Source organism: Rhyacophila brunnea, unplaced genomic scaffold (genome assembly GCF_057557595.1).
Source record: "Rhyacophila brunnea isolate RB1 unplaced genomic scaffold, BYU_Rbru_1.0 scaffold_15, whole genome shotgun sequence".
Lineage (NCBI taxonomy): Eukaryota > Metazoa > Arthropoda > Insecta > Trichoptera > Rhyacophilidae > Rhyacophila > Rhyacophila brunnea.
In genome coordinates, this window is record NW_028232806.1 from 34,877,928 (window position 1) to 34,895,028 (window position 17,101).

Genomic DNA, 17,101 nt, shown 5'->3' on the forward strand with positions numbered 1-17,101 from the left:
AATGATTTATTCTGGATTGGAACCGTTTCCTCGTGTCAAGCCTATCAGGCACCATTAGCGAGGGGTGCAAGATTAGTAATAATTATTATTGTTATTATGTATATAATTTTTTTTCTATATTCTCTTCTCTCTTGTGAGGGTAATGTTTGACTTATAATGTAAATCTCATGTTTTGTACGTCTTGAATTTAGATTTGTTATGTCCACAATATTTTGTATTCTTAAATAAATAAATAAATAAAATAATTACTTCTCTCTCCTGTGATCCAGGATCTCTTCCCAATAAGTTGTATTTTCCCAATATAACTAAAAGTAGATCATTTGAGATTACTTGGCCGTAGAGTGTCACGCAGTGTCCAGCTACAATTTAAAAGAAATTTGCAATTATAGTAACTGTTCAAAGAAAACAACATCACTAATACAAATCTAATAATGTATAATATCTACTAATAAATAATTACAAAATAAAAATAACTTTTTATATACAACGTTTTTAAATTTTCTGTTGAATTATTATGCTCAATATGCTCAAACTTGTACTTGATATGAAGTAAATAAAAAACAAACAAAATATTAATATAGAAATACTGAATACTGAAATATCATTTTGATTTCCACAGTAACGCACGTATATATTAATAATTTAGTTGCTAAGACCACCCCCTTAGCAACAAAGGATAATCTTTTACTTTTTACGGATTTTTATGAAATAAGTTTCCATACAAAACAGAATTAACTGAAAATGAATTCAATTCTGCTTAAAGATGGCTAAAAGTATTAAAAGAATGCATTGGCACCGTGTTCTGATATATTCTAAAAGTTTCAAATGTCTAGATAGTCGGGAAGTTAGTTAAAAATCGATTGCAAAATTTGTACTGGACAAACAAGAATACGAGCTTAATAAAAACGTTGTAAAAATGACAATTAATACTAGAATAACTGGTGCATAATTATTTGCTTGAAGCATGATAATTAAAAGCCTTCAACAAATTGCCGATAGATGTCATGATATTCTATACAGATTCTGATTCCGAATTTACGTACTTATAAGGCCATCCTCCCACGGCGCAATTGAAGTCCGACGGAACTGAAACTAGAATTCCAGCCAGTATCTAGCTAATGTATTTCAATGGCGGCTCGCTGACGGCGAGACTGGAATCTCTCAGCTTCAAAACGGTCGCGAAGAGACGCGACATGCTAGTCACGCGGTCTCTGAAGTTTCCAGTCACCGTAAAACAGTGGTACCAACATCATTAGATTCGGTGAAAAATCATATTTTCTTATCAAAATTGGCCGCACTGCGAACATGTGTCATGCTATAAAAATCATTAACAACCCAAAACGTAAAAAGTACTAGATAAGCAAAATTGAAATAATTTTAATTCTATTCGAATAAACGCAGCAGCGTGCGTGTTGTCGGTTTTTGTACAAAACAGCTGATGGTTCAGTTTGACAGTTTGAGGTTATGTGATTATTATTTCAAGTGGTTTCAGTAGCGCCGTGTGCGAAGCATCACATTGGCCAGTTTATGAGTTCCTTCACAAACCAGTTCTGTCAGATTTCAGTTGCGCCGTGGGAGGAGGGCCTAATGATTATTTCAGTCTTTGAATGCATGAGTATTAATTGGTTGTAAATATATAACGCAGTGTATCTTTTTGTATACTGCGAAAACTATTATTATTATGCGTATCGATGCCTCTGTTGATGCCAAAGCTATATTGTAGGTACCATAGCCCTCCATGGATCACAGGATGTTTGTCGTGCCCCCCTACCTATCGCTAATGTTAAGGCCAGAGTGATGTTCTAAGGCAGTGCTCACCAAATGGTACGCAAGGTAAAATTAAGGGTACCTATTGCATGTATTTTTAGCGATTTTTTGTATTTATAAATAAATTCACTTGAATTGTTGAATTTTCGGCACTCTTCATCATATTATGAAGCAATGATCGCGACCTCTTTTGTACCCCTTGCCATATCGGATAAAAAGCAATATTTATTAGTCAGGAAACACACTAAATATTTTTTTTTACTATTAGAGCAAATTTGTGGTATGTGTGTATCTCACTTAACTGCTCGAACCGTCACGTTGGGCCCCTAGGCTATAGCCCTGTCAACCCCCACTTTGTGCGTATCCGGAAATTTGTACGTTAACAGTTCACCGCAGGACACTTATGCATGCGCCGCAGTACGTGAAACATGAGTTCGTGTAACATTTAATCAAATGACGAGTTCTTCGTTGAACATTTCACCGTGGAGTATATTTGTACGTATGCTACAACATGTGGCGAATTTTATGAGATGTCTTTACTAAGTTAGTTTAGTTATAAAATATGTATTCCACGGTGAAATGTCACGTGGAATACATTTGTACGTATTCTTACAAAATGCGGCGATAGTTTCCAAATAGTACTGTTCCAATTAGATTAACCCTAACCTAACTTAGTAAAGACATCTCCGCATGTTATAGCATACGTACAAATGTATTCCACAGTGAAATATTCAACGAAGAACTCTTCATTTGATTAAATGTTATACGAACTCATGTTTCACGTACTGCGGCGCACGAATAAGTGTCCCACGATGAACTGCATACGTACAATTTACATGTAACCCACTTTGTGGGGGTTGACAGCAGGGGTATTTAAAAATTATTTGTATTCTAAGTGAGTACTCTTCGCCACTCATATTACAAAGGTCCACAGATCTTGAAAATCGTGTTGATGTAAGACATATTCAAATGATAAATAGGATAGTCACTCGAATTTATTGACAACATTAGCGTAGGATGAAAGCGTAGTTTCGTCACTAGTTTTGGCCCACAAAAGAATGCGTACATGTCAGTGACATCCCGTGGGGGTAGGCAGATTGAGCGTCGTTTGGGGGCGGCAGTTACTCGGAGGGCGGCAAATCAAAGTGAACCATTTGATACATATGTATAGAAATAGCTACATAAACATAGTAACGACGAAAATATCCTTCCAATAAAAAAAATCAGCTCACTGATTGAAAAGAAAATGTAGATAACTATTAATTAAGATAAAAGGTTTAATAAGACTGCAATTTTTTGTCGGGTTCGCGATGTCTACTTTACTTCACAAAAACACACACTACAAACCGTCTCACCTACCGCTCCTGGTCAACGATTTTAGTCTGTATTGAAGCGCCGCGCCGTCGTTATATCGATTATCGATTTAATAATGCCTAAACCTTTGCGATCTCAGGCTAAAAATATCATTACAAATGTTGCACTTTTTTGTGAAGAAGAAAAACGACACGGATCGCCCTTAATTCCTCAAGATAGAGCAAATTAATGTATTGCAAAAATGGCATATAAGAACCCACTGTACTACCAACGTCAAAAATTCCCCACTTTTGGGGAAAAATGTTATTTATTTTTTTATGTTTTATTGGTAGATATATTATACTTTGTTGGTAATGTATCCATACAACACATTTCTTAAATATTGGAGTCATGAAAGGATGATAAAAAATACTGTATAAAAAATGAAGCGGCATTTTGGCGTTGCCTAGGGGCGGCATTTTGTCTAGGGACGTCACTGGTACATGTCGTATATAGCCCGTCTCGCATGTAACTCATCCGGCATTCTATATATACCCAAATATTTTGGTAAAAAGAAGACGAAGCAGAAGACAATGAAAAAATACCCGTAACCACTGCATCCCTGGAGACAAGTGAAGCACCACAGGCATACTTCTGGCCGGCCTTGTTGTCGGTAAATTGGTAGAGAGCTGCGTGCCATGGCCAGTCTCCGTACTTAGTTGCTTGCCCATTGACCACGAGCTCCGTGTGCTCAATTCTTCGTCTTCCACACCAAGGCACGAAGTCATTCGGAGATTGAGTCACTGTACCGACTGCTGTGTCTGCCACTTTTTGAATGTCCGGGTGCCACTAAAAGGTGAATCAGTAATAAATCAGTAAAAATTATTTTTTGCCGAAAATTACATGAACTTTATTATATAATCATAAGTAATGTAATAAGATACACGATGGCTGCACGAATAATTAAGCATCGTCCTATAGCAGGGTTGGCGAACCTTTTACGTACGCGTGCCAAAATTTCCCAAATATTATTTTTCAACTGTCTGACGTGCCGAACAGTTTACATGGGGAAAATAGTTTTTAAAAATTATGTTAAAAAAAATGATGATGTTCTAGATACCACTCACATAAAATAGCACACGTCATAATATGGTTTTATCACTTTTTTTCAATTACGCCATACATTACAGTCAACTCACAACATTCATCTTCAACTTTCAACATTACATCAATTTTGAAAATATCTGCCAGAATTACATACTACTACTAGCTTTACCAAGTATTTGTTTCTTATTTTGGTCTTATTATGTCATTTTTTTGTGGGTAGAAATGAATTTTTTTGTTAATGTATTAACTAGTTTGGTTCTTTACGCACAAAAAATTGATATCAGAATTGCTCCAATCAGATAAGGCGTTCTCTCGCTGCAGTGGCATTGCAAATCAATCAAAATTAGAGCATTCCCCGCCGCCTGAGGAGGTTAGTGCGATAATATTATATGTGACGCATAAAGCCTAACGACCAACCTATGCAATTATATATTTAAATTAAACGTAATACTTATTCTTGAAGAGTATTTGCCCTTTATTTTTATACAATGCGATATGCCATTTATTATTATTATAGATTTTTTCTCTCTTTAAACGTGTGTCATGTAAAATCATCTCGCGTGCCATAGGTTCGCTACCACTGGTCTATAGCGTCGTGGGGTCCCGGGTCTAGCAAGTAGGTACATATCTTGTTTTTCAATTTGCGTACGAGTCAGAGTATGTACCTACCTAATAGGATGAGCAAGTGGCTGACATCTATTTCTCGTAAAAACAAACATTTTAATACAAACCTCCACTCTGTGGAGGCCAATGACATTAATATTATATTGTAATATAGAAACGCTAGATATTTTGAAATTAACATAGCGAAACAAAAATTATACCACTCTATGTAAATAATATTAGGTTTTAATCGATCGTATCATTAAGTTCGACGATACTGGTGAAGAGAAACAGGTTTTGATATTTGTCTTCCAGCGGTCATTTTATTTGCATTGTTTCGTGAGATCTTATCAATCTGAATGTTTACGTTGTACTCTGTAAATTAATAATTCATTCATTTTATAAACAAAACTAATTAGAGAGACGATGAGTAAGTTAACAAAAAGGCGTACGTAAAGAAACATATTATTTAATAAGATTCATAAAAATATAGGTAAGTATTCGAGTTGGTCACAGCCTAGGTTTAAATACAGGAAGCGTAATATTATGTGAACATAATAGTACTCGTATTATGCTGTACCTCTAAGGTCACCCGCTCATGCAGAAACTAAAATCTGACGAACTGGTTGGTGATGGAACTCATAAACTGGCCAGTGACTGATGGTACGCATACGACTCTACTGAAACCTCATAACCTCAAACTGTCAAACCCATTGTCTTTCCTACTTCATTTTAAACTTTTTCCGTAATATTTTTACGGGAATATTCTGGCAGCCTGTAATTATACAGTCAGGAGTATTAATTAAAAATCGATTCATCTTAAACTTTTGACAATTTGGCTTTTTATTGCTTGTTCAGTTCCGTGCTACCAATTTTGGTAAGAAAATATGATTTTTTCCACTGTTTTATGGGTGGGTGAAACTGAGAGACTGGGAGACTAGCATGTCGCGTCTCTTCGATTACGGTCGCGGACGTTTTGAAACTGAGAGATTCTAGTCTTGCCGTCAACGAGCCGCCATTAAAATGCATATACTGCAGTCTCAGTCTCGTCTTTTTTGAGTATTCACGTAAGCGGATGGCCTAACGCAACTTATTTGAATGTGGTTTTTGTATGCAGACTGCGTTGTGATGGTTTTTTTTCTCAAAATAAAATTTACGTAATTATTTATGTATATTTTATAATACGGGAGAAATTTGTCATTGCGGATAATGTGGTTTTTTATCGGAAAACGATAAAATACCGCTGAATTAATAAGGACAAACGGCAAAGAAAGTAACACTCAGAATTAAAATTTAAAAACCAATATAAGAAGAACAGGTAATAAGTCATAGAATAGAAGAATCCAGATTTATTTCAAGAAAACACATCGTTAACACGGTTAACACGATGGTAAAAAAATCATTTCAGAGTCAACACAAAGATTATTATGGCTTATCACTGCCAGCCAATTTTTACCAGGTGGACACTTGTAGGCCAGCTATTTTTGGAATAAAATAAATCCCTTAAAAAATATGAAATAGGAACAGAATGCTAAATATTTGTGAAAATTACCAAATCAACATGTTTCTTGAGTTTATCGTGAATATTTTCACACTAAAATGATAAATATTGTTTAGAAAATATACACAAACAGTTCATTCAGAAATTATGACGTTTACAAAAACCCGCGAGTTAACTCGTCCGTAGCCTGACGCGACATACATGCTTTATATTACATAAATAATACGCGTTATACACGCATACACGATAGAACGCGTCCAAAAGAAATTTCTTGGATGTCTTTATTTTAACTAACATATAACTATTTTCCTTTCGATAATTCGTCAAATGATTATTTTCCGATTCCCTTTCTACAAGGCATGCTTACTCTCCATTCTTGAATCTCGTAGGTCACTTCTGCTCTTGAAACATTTTTACCTGTTATTGTGAGGAATGGCTTCTAATTCAGGTGTCCTAATGAATTTGAATTTACATGCGGCTGTCAATTACCTACGTGGTCGTAGCCATGATTTATTCTGGTTCGGAACCGTTTCCTCGTGTCAAGTCTATCAGGCACCATTAGCGAGGGGTGAAAGACTAGTCAATGCCCTCCCCAAAGACGTAGACATTTTCAGTGACGTGCTATGTATTTTGTATTCGAAATTTTATTTTTCTGTATAAAATTGTACTCTTGATTTTTTTTATATATTATATATATTCTCTTCTTCTCTCTTGCGAGAGTAATATTTGTTTTCGTTGTGAACGTTGTTAATCAATGCAATCCCTGTCCACCCGAAGAGTGATTGCTCTTTTGAAGCATTTCTTTTTACTTCTTCGTCGGTTCATTTACAATCCGTATATACTGGCAAATATTAATTTTCATGTTCTCACCAATATCACTCGTAACTCTACGGTCTTCAAGATACCTCGTCGCAGGACAGATGTTATATTTCATGATGCTGTGTATCGTGCGATTAACTTATTTGATGGCACCATAAAGGTTGATTTATTTTTTATTAACTATACAATGTTTGTGGACCTGTTAAATAGGTTAAATTTCTAATTTTATATATTATCATGTTCCTTTAATATTTACATAAACACATGCTGTCTTTTCTACTTTTTTGTTGTATTAGTTGTTATTTGTAATTAAGATATTTTTATAATTTTGTATTATTTTATTATGTATTATGGCGCATTGGCCAATCGCTGTAATGCCGTAATACTCTTTTTTTTTAAATAAATAAATAAATAAATAAACGTCTTGAATTTAGATTTGTTATCTCCACAATGTTTTTTGTTTTCTTAAATAAATAAATAATTAAAATTAGGTATCATTATTTTTTTTTACCGGTGTAGGATTCTTGCACACCCGCAAACCATTGAGGGTTGCTGAGACGACTTCTGGAAAAGGCTTGTTGGGTGGTGCGTTCACTTCAAATTTCAGTTCCTCTGGCACTTTGGGTATGCCGTACGTCGCGAATCTGAAGGTTTTACCATCCGCATAAATACTGGCCAATTCACCGTCCTGAAAAATAGATAAAACACCATTCAAAGACCATACAAATTGGAGTCAGGAATGTCACACAACCGGCCATTCGTTTCGACATATTAAATCTCGGAATAAAGCAAACCAAACAAAGCAGCTGTTTGCGCAAAATTCATTAACGGCCCACATGCTCGGCGCAGGTCAAAATGGAGCTTTTATGGTATTTTCAGAGCATAACCCTGGACATTCCTTAAATGTTGTAGACAATCTATTTGCATAATTTTGAACCTTATTATCCTCTATATTTATTTAAAAAATTTGATGACTCCATAAAGTTTTTTTTTTACATAAAATAGTATTCTTTTAAACCTCTCGCTCTAATGTTTTAGAATATAGTTATATTTCAGTATGTCAAATTTAACAAGAATTAGGCATTTTATTAGTCAAAAATGGGCACGATTAATACATTTGAAGATAATTATAAAGATACCGATTATAAGCTATGTCTTTGACCATTCAAATGTAATAAACATCCTACGAATAATGTTTGCTTTATAATAATTATTGACCTAAGAATAAGGTAGTATTTTTTTGAAATACGCCATTTCTATTGGCATTTCATAGTGGCTAAGCTACAACATACGGCCGTAGCCATAAATTGACAAACGATAAATGAAGTAGGGAGTAAGATCATGTTAACGTGCGTATTTACAGCTCTAGAGATTACACTAAAAAATAAAAAAAATACTTTAAAAATGTTCCCTTACAGTGCTCGAAATATTAAAGTTTATGAACCGAAGCGCTCGATAATTTTCTAAAAATGTTAAAATATTACGTTTAATTTCCAAAAGAAAGATTTGCAGCGATATGTAGTCCCAAATGCTGCTGTAATTGCGCATTACCAGACGCTTTAATTTTGGAACTTTATCTTCAAGGATATAGGTATTTCTGATAAAACTCAAGTTTATTCCCTCCCTTCAAACGTGCACTTTAACTCTATGCTTGATTGCAGCTATATTTGTAAATTTGAAGGCACTGATTCCATCTCTACATTAAATGGAGTTAAGATTTTTTTGAACATTTTCTCATACCTATGCGAATCTGATATCGAATTCTTTAATTAATTTTGTGACTCCATTAGAATATTTAAAAAAAATCTTTACGTTCACTAGTGTGGAGCCGGCATAAGCATAAAAACAGGTACTTTAGCACGCAGCACAACAAGAAAAATCTAATTTCACAAAATATAATATAAATGTGGTAAAATTACGAGATTTTTTCTATTGTATGAATACCAAAATGCAAAATATAGAAAGCTGGAACCGTCAATTGGGCCTTTGACCTCAAAGTCTTCATTAGGGCATCGGGTTGAGCATGCCTGGTTTAAACCTTTAATTACGTAGGTACACAAGTTTGTCACAAAATTGTCATGGATTCTATATTTCACCCCATTTTACACTGAATACTTATTTTGTTATGCGTTAGAAATCTCTAAAAAAGAAGCTATTTTATATATTATAGCACAGCGGTGGTTGAATGTTTTTGACATGTTGACTCAGAACAACTGTAAAATTATTAACTTTACTCCAAACGATGTATTTTACAACGTTTTTATTAGCTCGTATTCTTGTTTGTCCGGTGGTTGTTTTTTCAGTACAAATCTTGCAATCGATTTTTAACTAACTTCCCGACTAGCTAGACATTTGAAACTTTTAGAATATTATAAGAACACAATGCATTCTTTTAATACTTTCAGCCATCTTTAAGCAGAATTGAATTCATTTACAGTTAATTCTGTGTTGTATGGAAAGTTATTTCAGAAAAATCCGTAAAAAGTAAAAGACTATTATTGGTTGCTAAGAGGGTGGTCCTAGAAACTAAATTATTAATATATACGTGCGTTACTATGGAAATCAAAATGACATTTCAGTATTCTATATTTGTTTGTTTGTTTGTTTGTTTTTTATTTACTTCATATCAAGTACAAGTTTGAGCATATTGAGCATAATAATTCAACAGAAAATTTAAAAACTTTGTATTTAAAAGTTCTTTTTATCTTGTAATTATTTATTGATCGATATAGGTACCGTGGACAAACAACGAAAAAAAAATAATATGAAAAACTTTCTACTCCATCTCACGACACGAACAATAAAACAAAATATATTCGCATGGTAATCGGCAATGAGGATTTAATTATTGTACGGAATAATATCAATACTGCTATCGTATCGGAAGATAAGTATCGAGAGGTACTTTTTGGTGGCCCTATTCACAGTTCCGCAGTACCATACCGTCGGACAAAGACAGTATATACTTTTAATTGTAGAAAACAAATTGAATAATGTAGGTAGGTACTCACAACAGTAACAACAGCCTCCGAATCGAGTGTCAATGAAATTCTCGCCTCGGAAATACCCTTGTACTTATCAAGGTTAAAAGTCCCTGACCAGTAATTATCCTTAGACGGTGGTCTCCCGGATTCTCTTGTCATCGTGATGAATCCACTGGAGCACGGACTGGTACTCGCTATAGCGGTTCCGAGGCCCGACATCGCACCATCATCTTCATCCGTCTCCTGACAGTTTAAACCAGCTAAGAAACATATCACAAATAACGGAATAATGTCGACGAAGCCACGTCTCGCCATATTGATTGTATTCTTTTGCACTAACACAGAAATTTTAATGTTGACGACACCAAGAGACGTGGTCAAATGATTTCAGAACGAGTTTTAGTATTATTTTCCTTGTTTGCAGGTACATAATAATGATGTACCTATTATTAATCGTGAGCGATGATTCTTGACATAATACAAACTACATTGCAGTGACGGCAGACAACGTAATGAGAGTTGGGATACAATAAATTTATTCGAACACATTGCTTACAATAAAATCATAAGAAAAAACAAATAAGTAGAAAATACGATAAAATAATTGAAAAAAGATATTTTATGCAATGATTAAAGTTTTGATTAAAAAGCATACTTAATTAAATTAAAATGATATTTATGTATAGGTACACAGTTAAATTATTGGTACACAATTAAACAAAATAAAATAATTAATAATATATCTATATAATATACTGCTTTACTATAGACGTTAATAATAACCACGTGTTATGCCAAGTACCTTGCGTTTGTATACAGCTGAATGCATGGCTCCCACATCCTAAAACGGGCCCCCCTACCTATCGCTAAGTTTAATGTGTGACGCACAACAGAAGCGTTTTCAAAATTGTGTTTGAGGTAAAAGTAAGGGCCTTCGGTTTATTTTTCGGGATTTTTGTAGTTTTAATACATCTACTTGAATTATGTATGACTTTTTTTATCTACTGTTAGAGCAAATTTGTGATGTGTGTTTATCTTAAATATGCGATTGACTCGCCACGCCAGCCCCCCCCCTGAGCCCGGGACCCTAGGCTAGAGCCCTGTCAGCCCCCCCCTTGTGGGGACTATGACTGAATGATTCGCACATGCGTGTCGAGTATACCCCGATCACAACTAACTTCATCATGTCGCACTTTCGTAACGGTGTGCGCGCGCAGCTCTCAATTTTACCCTCTACTAAATGCGCCAAAAGAAGTAAGTATAGCTTAAATAATTTGAATATTCGTTGAATAAAATAAATAGTTTATTTAAACATACTAGTTAACATCGTTGTAATTAAGTAAGATAACCGCAACTTATTTAGGTTAACGTTATAAGTAAAGTACATTGTCGCGAATCTAGTGATCACAGGTTCTAGTCCCGTCGGCAGTCGCATTTTTTCAAAAAAAGATTTTTGAAGCTATACTTCTTTTGGGGCGTTTGGTAGTGAGTGAAATTGAGAGTTACGAAAGTGCGCGACAGTATGAAATTAGCTGCGAATCAGTCAGCTGTATACAAAACGCAAGTTTAATAGTAGAATAATTATTCCGTTGCCTCGGCAACGAATTTATTAATTGTTGGCCATTTGCAATTCCTTACGTAAACAAACGATTAAGCGTCAGAGTGACAGTTGTAACTTTAAAAATGAAAACAACGAGAAATAATTGAATAATTTAGTAATATAAGTTGAAGTGTACAAAGAAATCAACCAACGGCGCTCCAATAAACGGCCCTTTTCTTGAGTGTGTAATTTAACAAGACAATTAAGAGCTAGTCGAAGGATCTACTGTCCAACAGGAACTTAACTACGTGTTAATACTGTGAACTAACTCCTCCTATTTAGTCGACGACAGCGCCTTTGGCGTGTGTTTAAATCTTCTTGTTGGACGGTTATCACAAGTTTTGTTTTTGTGTTGTTACGTCAAAGAAGTATAACTTATAACGCGCGTACATAAGTACACACACCGATTTTTTTTCTAGTAGGTATATTATATCTAAGGTGTTTTCTAACTATGTATATTGGGTATATTTTATGTAAGTAAGTACATATAACTGTTTTCCTTTCGATAATTCGTCAAACGATTATTTTCCGACTGCCATGCTTGCTCAGTTTTCTTTCTCTTGAAGCTCGTAGGTCACTTCTGCCCATAAAATATTTTTGTGTCCTGCGACAATGGATGGTTTCCAATAATAATTTCCGGAATACTTTGATTTAATATGAGTCCGCCAATTACGTAAGTGGTCGCAGCGTCGCGCTATTCTTGTACCGACAGGATCACAATTTCAGCGCCGGTTTTAGGCAATCTGCTATACCAGTGGTCCCCAACCCCCGGTCCGTGGATGAAATGGTACCGGGCCATCGTCAATAAAATCGAACCAAAGGAATAGACTGGACGTGAATGCAGCACTTCGTCTGTCAGAGATACCACTGCAGCCAAGAATATCCAATATATTAGCAAAGATGCAACATCAGGTTTCGCATTAGTTTGTTGAAAAAAAACCCATTGTTTTTGTTAATTTTTTATTGTATCAGACTGTTATATGTATATTAGTTAGCTAATGTATAGCACATCGCTTCAGGATGTGGGGGCCATGGTCCCGTCTCAAATATTATCCCGATTGACCGTTTTTGTTGAATATTTTTCATTTGGCTTTCGTAGAATTGTTTATGATACTTTTTATGATGCTTTGTGTGAAAATATTAAGGTCTCGTCACAAATATTATCCCGATTGACCGTTCAGTCGCGTTGCTTTGTTTGCACAGGCCGATCCCGTATCACGATTTTTTGTAAGTCGCAAGTAAAATGCCCCCCCCCCCACGAAGAAAACTAAAACTCTAGTTGAGAAACTTATAATAATTCGAGACGTCAAATTTTTTTTAGGTATATATCCCGCATTTATCGTTTTTTAGGGTCCCTTGAAAATCGTAGAATCGGTTACATGTAAGTTGTACGTACGCAGTTCATCGTGGGACACTTATTCGTGCGCCGCAGTACGTGAAACATGAGTTCGTATAACATTTTATCAAATGACGAGATCTTCGTTGAACATTAATATTTCACCGTGGAATACATTTGTACGTATTCTTACAAAATGCGGCGATAGTTTCCAAATAGTACTGTTCCAATTAGATTAACCCTAACCTAACCTAACCTAACTTAGTAAAGACATCTCCGCATGTTATAGCATACGTACAAATGTATTCCACGGTGAAATATTCAACGAAGAACTCTTCATTTGATTAAATGTTACACGAACTCATGTTTCACGTACTGCGGCGCACGAATAAGTTTAGTGTCCTGCGGTGAACTGTTTACGTACAAATTTCGTAGAATCGAAGTTTCACTGTATATGTACATACCCGGATATACGCTAAATTATTTATACAAAAGCGTACCAATGGAATTATATGTATTACAATATTTGAACGTTATAAATCGTAGAAATAAATAAACGCTATTTTAAAAATTTTAATTTTCATTTACATATTTGTTTCATTGTTAAAAATTGGTACACCACTGCACCTATCTAACGAATTCTACCTAGCATCAATAATTAACCTTACTATTTTTACATATTGCTTAGTAGTGGTATTCGTGACTGGTCCGTGTCTCATTAATGCCCGGGACAAATTTCGTTGCCCCTCTTTGGTATAATATGTAGGTACTTTTTTTTGCTGGGACAATCGTAAAGTATTCATAAGTATTATAAAAAATCTAAACAAAATGGTAAGAGTTCGGTTATGAGGAATACAGCGGAAAACACATTTTGAAAATACCCGATGTTGGTTCATCTATTTTACAACGTTTTTCTTAGCTCGTATTCTTATTTGTCCGGTGGTTATTTGTACAGTACAAATCTTGCAATCGATTTTTAACTAACTTCCCGACTAGCTAGACATTTGAAAATTTTAGAATATATCAGAACACGATGCCAATGCATTTTTTAATACTTTTAGCCACCTTTAAGTAGAATTGATTTAATTTTCAGTTAATTCAGTTTTGTATGAAAAGTTATTTCGGAACCATTATTGGTTGCTAAGTTTGATAAGCTAGTCAAGTCAAGTTTATATGATTCAACAGATAATATAAAAACGTTGTATATAAAAAGTTCTTTTTATTTTGTAATTATTTAAGTTCAGCTCTACCTAAACCATGGGTGGCCAACCTTTTCAGCAGCCGGGCCAGATTCTAAAAGTGAGATTTCCTACCGGGCCGCACAACTGATTTTTTTTATTATACAAAACAAAAAAGAAATATATTTTAAGTAGGTATATATATTTATAAAATAAAACAAAAATATGAATCAAACATATTTAAGTATTAGATTAGACTTTTTTAAATAATAAAAAATAAACAAAATAATATAAAAATAATAAATTTTAATGAAAAGTTTGATTTTGTGTGGCAGAACTAATTGCGTTAATATTGATATCGAATGAGGTTGTTCCTACACGCAAACAGTTTTCCAAATACACATCAGTGATTCGTGTTCTCACTTGGGATTTGATATGCTTTATCCGACTAAAAAGCTGTTCACACGTGTAAGTGTTTCCAAATAGAGAAGTCATCATTAGAGCATATTTGTAAAATGCAGGATATTTCTCCTTGCCCAAATATGTTTTGTAAAACTCTTCCAAACCAACCTGATGGAATTTCTCCGTTCATCGCAACATATTTCACAATATTCCATTTGTAAATTTCCCGGTAATAAATTCACGTCTACGGAGAATGGCGTTGCAAATGCAGCAAAAAGCACACGGTGCTTTTTAAAATCTTGAGCCAATATTGAATCCCAATTTGCGAAATTACCACAACTAGCGGCAGCATTTGTTTTATATTTATATAAAACTATAATATTTTTATTTTCTCACTGCTCCACGGGCCACAAGTTGACACCCAGTGGGCCTCATGTTGGCCACCCATGACCTAAGCCAAACTATAATAGATAAAAAAATATTATTCTATATATAAAATATCCAAATTTATGTATAATTTAATTGCATAATTTTAGATATTTTATAGATAGACAAGAATTTTTTGATTATTATCTATTATGGCTTGGTTTCGCGGGGTTTAATTGAATTTTAAAAACTAAGCAAGACCATTTGTAAATTGTAGTCTTATTTAAATGAAAACACATGCGTATGACTGACAAAGTTTGGTGTGCACTATTTATGGCGGATATTAACAGCCTACCTCCACCCTTCGCCACTGTTCTACACTCTATAAAGACGTGTGCCAAAGGTGTGGTTTACTTGAACTGGTTCAACATTAGAGTATAACATCGTCTGATGCATTTCTGTCACATGCTTTCTACCTCAACTACAAAAATATTAGGAAATCATTCTTACAAAATAAATAGTACATAGCTAACTGTGCAGTTAATAAAGTTTTTTCAACATTATTTAATGAATTCGTGATTACTGAGGATAATTAATGTAGCCGGGCACCGCCATCTTTAGATTAATAAAGCCTGAGCATAACTTTTTGCACAAGCAACGAGTGGTCCACTTTTCAGCTGTCAAAATCAGATCCCAGATTGCTTGACATATTGATTCGCCTTTTCTCGTTTCAAATTGAATTATAAAAAATTCTCAAATCAAATATATGAACTATCAGTGTTATTAATAAATAATATACATTCCTGTTATTCATCAGCTGTCAAAGTCAGACTAGTCCTTCCATGGCCCCCACATCCTGAAGCGGGCCCTCAGGCTAGTATATTTCACGGGGCCCCTACCTATGGCTAAAGATAAAGGCAGTGTGACGCTCTACAGTAGCGTTTTCCAAATGGTGTACTCGGTAAAATTAATGTATTTATTTAGTGTTTATTGTATATTTGAATTCATCTATTTTAATTATGGAGTGGTCGAGTATCGATACACAATTAAAAATTGTTGCAACCACATAATTTTTAACAATATTAATATTGAAGATGCGACTTTTTTTTACTATTCGAGAGAATTTGTGATGTGTGTTTAAAACACTTATCTGGTCGATTCGCCACGCCGGGCCCTTTCTGAGTCCGGGCCCTCAGGCTAGAGCCCTGTCAGCCCCCCCTTTGTGGGGGCCATGAGTCCTTCACACAAAAACCGGTGGTAATATCGATATCCAAAAAATATGTAGCATTGATCTATGCATTACATTTGTAGAAGGTGTGTTAATGCTAGTGTATTATTTATCATGTAACTCATCCATCCAAATCAAACCATTCCTAGTGTGAACACGACAGACGCGTCGGTATGAGCACTCTATAGAACAATGACAGGTCATCCATCGACAACAACGGGAGGGGCGGGAAAAGTAGGACCAGTCGTTGTGAATGTATCGGCTTTCTACTTGAGTCGGCAATGAGCCGGGTAATTTGCGAGTTATAGCTAAACAACCAAAGAGATTGGACTCCTAAACAACTAAGAAACGGACCTGCGCAGAAGCACACGTACTTTCGTGCGCATATAGTAGGTGTGTAAACGCTGCGCCTAATTGTGAAATATATACACACGTAGACAGTGTAGACACAGACAACTAGTATAATAATATTAGACTCAAAAATGTTGAGAAACACTGCTATAACATACAGTTAGTCACGCGATTAGAGAATCGAATCCCTAGCCAAAATTTTGATCCAGGGATTGGCATTTTTTCGTTAGTTATATATTTACATATAGTTACAATCTTTCGTTTCAAATCTGCTGTTCTCCATGTTTGCTCATAAGCCTGACATTTAAGCCGGTTCTCAGATCAAAACTCGTCTCGTCTGCTACGTGTCGAATAAGTCGATGTGACGTCATCGTTATTCACGAAACACACGTTGCAAATGGAGCTCCGCAGATTAGTCGAATGCGATTTTTTAGTTTGAACAAAACATCTAGTGTTGATCCATCGACAAGTTGCATGCTTCTCGGGCTGAGAGTCTCATACTAACACCTACGAATTGGTCATTACTATACCGCCTCGCCGATCGCCGCATCCAGATATCTATACCT

General features: G+C 35.1%; 1 protein-coding gene across 2 annotated transcripts in view; it reads right to left on the reverse strand.

The window, feature by feature from the left end:
- LOC147075267 (venom protease-like) overlaps positions 1 to 10,467 on the reverse strand; it is a 57,089-nt gene extending 46,622 nt beyond the window's left edge. For both annotated transcript variants that reach the window (XM_085942789.1, XM_085942788.1), the window contains exons 1-4: positions 10,102 to 10,467; positions 7,602 to 7,778; positions 3,666 to 3,909; positions 250 to 359 (exon numbers count right to left, since the gene is read on the reverse strand). In XM_085942789.1, the coding sequence (XP_085798915.1) occupies positions 250 to 359; positions 3,666 to 3,909; positions 7,602 to 7,778; positions 10,102 to 10,389 (819 nt within the window). In that variant the 5' untranslated portion in view covers positions 10,390 to 10,467. The remainder of the gene's footprint in view (positions 1 to 249; positions 360 to 3,665; positions 3,910 to 7,601; positions 7,779 to 10,101) is intronic.
- Between the last annotated feature and the right edge of the window lie 6,634 nt (positions 10,468 to 17,101).